The 9,254-nt window shown below is 33.3% G+C and overlaps 1 protein-coding gene across 1 annotated transcript; it reads right to left on the bottom strand.

Moving 5' to 3' along the window:
* Positions 1-7,720: 7,720 nt before the first annotated feature.
* On the bottom strand, positions 7,721-8,600 carry LOC138906942 (uncharacterized). Its single transcript, XM_070196606.1, has 3 exons — positions 8,074-8,600; positions 7,963-7,972; positions 7,721-7,876 (listed from the first exon to the last, which is right to left on the bottom strand). Exons 1-3 carry the CDS (start codon positions 8,598-8,600, stop codon positions 7,721-7,723), a joined length of 693 nt encoding a protein of 230 aa, XP_070052707.1.
* Positions 8,601-9,254: the final 654 nt, after the last annotated feature.

Below are 9,254 nucleotides of genomic sequence, written 5' to 3'. Positions count from 1 at the left end.
CTAGTTAAACAAGAGAGCAAGATTTTGAAGCGCTATTTTGGCAAGTCTAAGGGTATGACCTTGAAGGATATTCGAGATTATATGACCCGGAATAAAATTCAAAAGGATGATGTGAATTTCAAACACGTATGTGAGAGTGATGAAGATGCTGTAAAGCTTATGGAAATTCTTGTTGTGGAGTCTGTTTTGTTTGGAAAAAAGAATGAATCAACTATGTCGGCGGAGTATGCAGCTATTGTTAAAGACGATAAGGCTTGTGCTGATTATCCTTGGGTTAATGTATCTTATGAGAATCTCATTACCTCAATGAAACATTCTTTGGACAACCAGGACAAAAAGAAACCAACTGAGTATACTGTAGGTGGATTTCCATTTCCACTATGTGTTTGGTTCTATGAGCTCTTCCCAGATATTCGGGAGAAGTATTTAAAAGAGGAGGACTTCCTTGATGCCCCTCAAGTTCCCAGGATGTTACGTTATATATCTTTGGGAGAGATTAAATATAAAGAACTTTATGAGGATTACTTCAGTAATCATGGTGTAAGTTAATGTTTTTTTTATTTTTCCTTTTTTTTTGTAGTTGTGTTAATATGTTGATGTATCAGTTTTATTTTATTTTCATAATATACCTTTTTTTATTAAACGGAAATATTGGACATTTAGGATAGTGGATATAATTCCTACCGAAGAGGAATTAAATTCAATGCCTTTAATTGGACAATTACCATGCAGCCGGATTCGTTCAAAGATACTGAATCTGGTTCCATCAACTGGTGAATCACCACATAATCAGAGTCGATCAAAAGAAGCCAATCGAACTCCTGTAATTGGTGAATCATCACGTAGTCAGAGTCTATCAAAAGAAGCCAATCGAACTCCTATAATTGGCGAATCACCTCGTACCCAGAGTCGTTCTAACCGTTCTACAATGCCGTTTGACAATGATGAATTAGTCAACACAATATGTCGTGTAAGTTTTGAGCTGAAGTTTTTTGTTTTTGTGTTTTGTAAAACTACAACATGTTTTAGCTGAAGTTTTTTTGTTCCGTTTGTGATGAACTTCAGCATTCTAGCAGCTAAAGCTTTGTTCTGTATTTGCTGAACCTCAGCATGTTTTTAGCTGAAGCTTTGTTCTGTATTTTGCTGAATTTCAGCATATTTTAGCTGAAACTTTGTTATGTATTTGCTGAACTTCAGCATGGTTTAGCTGAAGTTTTGTTATGTGTTTGCTGAACTTCAGCATTCTTTTAGACCTGAAGTTTTGTTCTGTGTCTTTATACTAGAGGGTAACAAGCGAGATTAAAAGACATGTAGAAGAAGAAAGACGTATGATCGCGAAAAAAGTTGTTGAGGAGTTTCAATAGGATGAGCGATCTTCTATTGTGGATGAGGTTATGATAAAAGTCAAGGTGAGCTTATTTATAGAGAAGTCTTTTTTTCTGCTAATGTTATTCAGATTAATCATTGTTAGTAATTTTTTTATAGGAATATTTTGATGAGAAGTTTGAAAAGTTGTTTAAGATTGTCAATAAATCAAAAGGAATGGATGATGGTGATGCAGATTTTGATTTGATGAACTATCGACAATATGATAAGATGAACGACTCGTTCGAACCTCTATCGGATATTAATGTTGCTCATGATCCACTGCATAAAGTCACAGATGAAAATGTAACAGGTGAGGAAGCGGCTCTTGAAGGCGATGTTCAAGTATTTGAGGAAGTTCAACGTGTTGAACAACAAGTTGAAGAGGAATATACCAGTATTGATAGACTGAGCAAAGATGGATATGATGAACAGTTATCAACCGAGAATGTAGGAAGCAAGAAAGGTTCAGCTGATGAAGTTGTCGATACTGAAGAACATGCATCGAGTTGTGCTTTGGGTAGTGATATTGCACAAGGCAATGTGTATGGCGATGGAGATCATGAACCTATTGGTACTGAAGAACTGACACTGAATGATGTGTGTACCACTATTGGAAAAGGCAATCCGTTTGCGGATGCAATAGCTATTTGCCAAAAAATTTTAGGTGTCGAGACACAGGAAGTTTTCATTACAAGTATATATATATATATGATGCTGCATTGTATGAAGATAGAGTTGAGAAAATCCTTCCAGAGAATACTCAAATGCTCCTTGACATCGTTGCTGCACAATTGAATGAAGCTGGAGCTGCTGAGATTGACAAAGGCATGCAGTCTGGCGAAACCGCAGTGGAAGACAAACGTCAAGGTATTCTATAGATCACGAATTTATTACATTTGATCCAATTATGTATTTTCAGTTTGAAATTTTACATACTTTCTTTTCCTTTTTATGCTTTTTGATGATTATTCAGAAAGACTCAATGCAGCTGAAAAAGAAATTGGTGAGATCATTCGGCTATATGAAAAAGAAAAAATACATCTATTCACACATGTTGGCTCACAAACAGGTGTGAAGTATGTTTATATTATTTTTAAAATTTAGTCAGTATTATTGAGTATATTTTTTTTTTGCATGAAGATATAAGCGTATCTGAAGGTAATAGAAGTGGATCTGTTGCAATGCAAACACCATATGTGTCACAACACGTAGACCAGGTAGTTATTTTCTGCAATTCGATTACAAGATATTTTTTTGCCTAATGTGTATTTTATATCAGTTGTATTTTATGTATATATTTTCCTTGCTTTTGCAGATCTCATCTGATGCATCACAACTTCTTCCAAATCCTAAGAGAAGGAAGATGTCCAGTTCTCCTAATGTTATGAGTGACACCAGTGATATCCCCAACTTCAAGTTATGTTCATTTTCGCTGGGTAGTACAGAAGGGACTGGTTCAGAAGGTAATTCTGCTGCTATTGTTATTGGTGAAGAGAGACAAGAACATCGTAAACAGCAGGGAGTTGGTCAAGTATCTGCCACCATGGCTGTGGATTTTTCCCTTGCTGCTGAACCGTAGCAGTTAGTTGTGACGGAACAGCAGAAAGAGCAAGCAAAAAGAAAACCAGATAAAATAGGGAAAAGGATCCGTCTGGAGAGTATTTGGTTGAAATCTCCTTACGTCATTCCTAAACAAAAGTGAAGGGGGCAAGATTGGAAAGTAGGAAAGACTACATGAAGGTGTCCCTTCCATTATGTTAATCAAGACAGTGCATTGATGCAAAGATTTACAGACTGGTTGAAGACGGATGCCAGTGAATATAATTCCAAGCCATTCAGATTAGCTGGAACTGATATTCCAAAGTCATTCTTTACCGAGCTTGTAGATCCTACCTCTGATCTTTCGGATGAAGTAAGTTATTAAGTTTGTTTTTTGAATTGGTTTTCAATTGTATTTCCCAAAACATCAGCTTATTTTTGTTTTAATATTTTTGTACTATAATTTGGTAAACTTCAGTTTTATGCATGGTAAAACTGCTAAAGTTGTTTTGCTTATTTGTTAAAACTTCAGACTAAACTTGCTGAAGTTTTTGACATGCAGTCTTTAGTTCTTTTTTCTAAACTTTAAATCAAACATGCTGAAGTTTTTTAGGTTATTTCCTAACACTTCATACTGAATATGCTTAAGTTTTTATCATGCAGTTTGTAGTTTTGTAATGCATTTTTTCTAAATTTCGTACTTATGCATGCTGAAGTTTTTTATTTCACATATTTTCTTTTGTTGTTATTCATTTACAGCATATTAAAGTGGGCGTATATTTTTTGTGCAAAAAATATTGCTATCACCTTCCAAGTTATCCAAAATCAAGATGTGCAGTAACAAATTTAATTTTTGATCAGTATATGACTAAGTTGGCTAGTGTTCAACCTTCAGATGAATAGAAGTAGAAAATTAGAAAAAGGAAGGAAAAGAGAATGGAGGAGAAAAAAAATGGAAGGGAAAAAGAGCAAATCAAAGAGAAAGAGGACTGCCAAAAGACAGAAATATGAGGATTATGAAGAAGATGAAGTGGAGATTGAGGATCTTACCGAGTTTACTTGGCTTATTAAAGAATCAATTGGTGAAAAGGTGGCCAACTACGTAAGAGGCATTGACCTTTCATGTGGTATCACATGGGCATCTGCCGAAAAAATATTCTTTCCATTTCGACTTAAGCCAAGGTCGGGCCAGAGATCTACGCATTACTTTTTTGGAATTCTGCACTTTAAAGATAAAACTATATATGTGTATGATTCCATGAGCAATACACCATATGAGCGTGCGGTCGAACATGTCCAAAATTATGCCCGATTGATCCCACATTGTCTCAAATGTTTGGACTTTGGCACACATAATAAATTTATGGGAAAAATCCTGTGAAATAATTTGCAATTAAGTGGATGAATACACCCCTATAGGATAACAATTACGTGTTTGGCATATGTTTACCACGCATCTTATGTTTATTATTTTTTCTTCTTGTGTTAACTATTATTCAATTCTTTTTCATGTTCTTTTTGTAGTATTGATTGTGGTATATTTGCTCTTAAGTTCCTTGATATGCGGTTGAAGCAAGAAGATGTCTTCAAATTCAATCAAAGTCATGCATTGATATTCAAGAGAGAATTGGCTGCAAATCTTTGGGCTCATGGAAAGTGAAAACAAGATAGCGGTTATGAAACCCCAAAAGAGCAACTAGGACATGACTGTGGAGAATATGAAGACACTCTATGTGAATTTTTTCGATAGAGAATAACTTGTAAATAAAAAACGATTTTTTTCTTTTTTTTCAAGGATGTAAAATGAAAACAAAATTGGATTTGTGAATATACATTAATTTTTGTGAATTATGTGATGTCTGTATTTTAAATTTTTGTTCTATTCGCGTTAATTAGTCTTTTAGTTATCTTGGATTGTATCAAATACTTTTGTCTCTTTTATCATGAACTTAAGTATATTTTTGTGAAAATTCAGCACACTAAACTTCAGCATGAACTCAATAACTTCTTGTTTAGGCTGAAGTTTTGGATAAAAAGTGTCGACTGTAGGACAAAAAGTACATTAGCATATTTAGCATATTAGCATATTAGGATATTAGCATGAAGTTTTTAAGTTCTGCATGCTTATTGTGAAGTGTTAGAAAATGAACAAAAAAACTTCAGCATGTTCAGTCTGAAGTTTTAGCACATGAACTAAATAATTTCAGCATCTTTAGACTGAAGTTTTTGCACATGAACTAAATAACTTCAGCATATTAGCACATGAAATAAATATTAGCATGAAGTTTTAACTTCAGCATGTTCAGTCTGAAGTTTTAGCACATGAACTAAATAATTTCAGTATCTGTAGACTGAAGTTTTAGACTAAATAACTTCAGCATATTAGCACATGAACTAAATATTAGCATATTAGCATGAAGTTTTAACTTCTGCATATTTAGTGTGAAGTGTTAGGAAATGAACAAAAAAACTTCAGCATGTTCAGTCTGAAATTTTAGCACATGAACTAAATAACTTCAACATCTTTAGACTGAAGTTTTAGCACATGAACAAAATAACTTTAGCATATTAACACATGAAATAAATATTAGCATATTAGCATGAAGTTTTAACTTCAGCATGTTCAGTCTGAAGTTTTAGCACATGAACAAAATAACTTCAGCATCTGTTGACTGAAGTTTTTATGGGAAACTCATTGCTAACGAAAACTTCAGCATGTTTTGGTATTTTTTTTAACTTGATACTTATCTTATTTGCATTTACTAGCTACTTTTTATCTTTTATTACCTACTTCATCTTATATTTAAATTTGTCTGACCATATAGTAAATGAGCTGAAAAGTTACTTTTGAATTTAAAAATAATAAATGAAAACTTTTCAGGTTGAAGTTATTTTTTTACTATAGAAAAACTGTGGACTTATTAGGCTGAAGTTATATTTTTTTTCTATTTACCACCTACTTATTTTCTTTACTACCTACTTATCTTGTTACATTCAATTTCTCTAAATGTAAAACAGTAAATAACCCTAAAAAGTTACCTTTGCATTTATAGATATTAAATTGATTAGGTGCACTCTTTGGCTATATTAACAATCTCTTCACTTGAAAATTTCATAGTCATCCATAGACTTCTATCATATTTCTTTAAATTTATGTTCATCCTTAGCCTTTTAGCTTTTTAAAAGAAATAATGCCTGGTGCTAGCGGAAGTAGGAAGGTTATAATGGATGAACTTATGCAGAAGTAGGAGAGTTTAAAGTCTGATTGGAATAGTAACGTACTAATGGCTAATCTTATGCAGACGTGGGATCAAATAAAGGTTGATTGGGAAAGAATCGGGCCACAGTTTTTTGCCAATGAATAATTCCAGAACAGGCTGAACCTCGAACGCAGTTGTGAAGGTTATTCAACCTCGTGACAAGGTTGTCCAGCAGTTTGATTGTTTTAAGTTTCCCATCTGGGACGACTATGCCAAGCTGCAAAATAACTTGAAGAGTCTTCCTTATCTTCTGGACATAGTAATAATTGAACAAAGTCAGTTGCGTGATGAATTCAACAAGTTGAAGTGTGATCTCATTGGACTTTGTGGTCTTCTGCCCGAGTATCCTATAGTTTTCTCTGATTCAGATGATGATGAGATATATCGAGAAATTGAAGATTACTGTTCTGATGATGGTGATGATACTTAGTTTTTGTAATTCTTTTTTTATGTTTTTCTTCTGTGTTTTTTGTTAATATTTTTTATGGCTCTTCTTTTTGTTTTGTCAATGTTTTGATGATGGTAGTGTTTTGTTAATGTTTATGTTGTTATATAAATGAAAATCTTGTTACGTTTTTTGTATAATTTTTTAAAATTTTGAAGGCTACATTATGATTTTAATATAATAACATAGTATGTCAACATAAAACTTCATGCCTTATAAGCTGAAGTTAGCAAATATAAGTTAAAAACTTGAACCTTTTTTATATGAAGTTTATAGCTTTTGATAGTCACACTTTATAGGTTGTAGTTTTTTTGCATACATTTTCCCGTTAATAAGCAATCTTTTAAGAGGCAGACTTATATATCCGAAAATTATTTTGTTCATTTCATAAAACTTCACACAAAATATGCTTAATTTGTCCAGCAGTCTGTAATTTTTGTAATGATTTTTAAAAACTTCAGAGAGAATATGCTGAAGTTATTTAGTTCATTTTCTAAAACTTTAGTCTAAATATACTGAAGTTTTGTTATACATTTCTTTTTGTGTGTGTGTATGTGTTAAAGATATGTATTTCACTTACAGTTTTTTCTCGCTGAAGTCATTGCGTACTTTTTAAAAATGCAACCAAACATGTAAGCCGCGCAACAAAAATGAGTGGTTTGTACTTCAAGCAATATATAAAAGAGTATTTTTCAATCCAAGAGCTTATTTTTTTTATTTCTACGAAAACAATCACATTTCACATATATCATTCAATAATGAAAGTGTAAATTCAGACCAAGAATTATTGAACGTTGGAGTATTTTTTAGCGTGTTTCTTGGAATATGGATGAGGTGCTGGAGAAGACAAGCAAGTTGTTCTGTTATGCCCAATTTGTTTACAGTGACTGCATTTGGTAGACTTCAATGGTACTGATTCAGTCACAGGGATATGCCTCTTCTTTTGTCTTCTTCCTTGTAAAATCTCTACATCGGGAGGTATTGTGATTTCAGATTCTATATTTTATGGAATATCCCATGCATTTTGATCTGCCACAGTATTCATATGTCCTTCATATATTTTGAACCATGTTTCCTTTGAATACCATTTTGAGCAGTAATCAGATTTCTATAAATATCTCTTATTAATAGCAGCAATTGCGTATGGACAGAGCAATTCATCAAGTTGGAATTCCAAGCAGTCACAAGTTCTCTTGTTTAAGTCCACAATGAATTCCATTCCTTTACTATTTATTCTAAACAACATTGAATCAAGGATGAACACCTAAGAACGAATAAAAAAGTAAAAAAAAACTATATTAGTGTATTATTGCTTCAAAAAGAAAAAGTATGAAGTTTTTTATATGTAACCAGTAAATCACTGCAGCAGATATAAAAAGCTGAAGTGATTATGCATTAGTTAATTACTTCAGAGAAAACACGTTGAAGTAAATTCTGAAGTTAATAAATATACTCACAAACATTTTGCAAGCTAAGTCCATCTTCTTGTTCATCTCTTTTTCTGCCCATATTGATACTTTGTGAAAAGTTTCATGTGCTTTTTTTCTCATTCGTAAAACCACTCTCCCAACTTTTCTTGGATGAAATCTGAACATTCTTAAAATAGGCATCTCTCTCGCTTTTAGTAACACAGAATTCATTGATTCTACCATGTTTGTTGTCAGCATATCATAACATCGCCGTGAGAACCACGATCGAGCCCATCTTTCTGGCGGCTCTTCCATTATGTAATTGTATGTTTTCTTGTCAACACTTTTGATTTGGGACATTAACTGATTAAAATCTTCACGTTTGTATAACTTTGCAGCGCTTTGAAAAAGATTTATTACCATGGCTTTTGTATGTCTTTGCTTTAAATTTTTCTCAAAGTGATAGAGGCAGATACCATGGTGAGCTTCAGGATAAACTTTTCTAATCCCATTTGCGATCGATTGGTTTCTATCTGATAAGAAAACCAGTTCATGACAGACTTGAATTGCTTTTCTCATTTTGTCACGACCCAAAAATCCTAACCTGTCGTGATGGTGCCTATCTCAGTACTAGGCAAGTCGACAACATCAATAACCCACGATTTTCTTTAAATTTAAAAATGTAACGTTTAATATAATACCAAAAATCTAGCAATTTTCGATGCAACACTCCCAAAACCTGATGTCACTGAGTACATGAGCATCTAATATGAGTACAAGTCTGGAAATTACGGTCTATAATAGTTTGAGACCAAATACAGTATACAAGGATATAGAGAAGGAGAGACAAAATCTGCGGAACACGGCAGCTACCTCAAAATCTCCTGAAAATTAACTGCGCGAAATGATCAACACCCGCTATGTCTGGGAACACCTGGATCTGCACATGAAGTGCAGGGTATAGTATGAGTACAACCAACTCAGCAAGTAACAAAAATAACTAAGGAACTGAAGATAATGACGGGCTACACAATTATAGTTCACTTTCAGTAATTCCAGCAAAGAATAGACATGCTTTCGAATCCAGCAGTTTAAGTCAAATAAATTTTATACAGTTCAATTTCAAGTAATCCGGATATAAATTATTTTAGAGATTTCACAACAATGACAGATAGCAACCAAGTGCAATAACAAATGCAAAGCAAGTACAGCCTCTCAGGCAATAGTCACTCA

This window comes from Nicotiana tomentosiformis, chromosome 3, assembly GCF_000390325.3.
Source record: "Nicotiana tomentosiformis chromosome 3, ASM39032v3, whole genome shotgun sequence".
NCBI classification, from domain to species: Eukaryota; Viridiplantae; Streptophyta; class Magnoliopsida; order Solanales; family Solanaceae; genus Nicotiana; species Nicotiana tomentosiformis.
This window is presented reverse-complemented; position numbering and strand designations above follow the sequence as displayed.

What these genes read in the sequence shown, in the direction of transcription:
- LOC138906942 (XM_070196606.1), bottom strand. Translation starts at nt 8,600, where the DNA reads ATGAGAAAAGCAATTCAAGTCTGTCATGAACTGGTTTTCTTATCAGAT.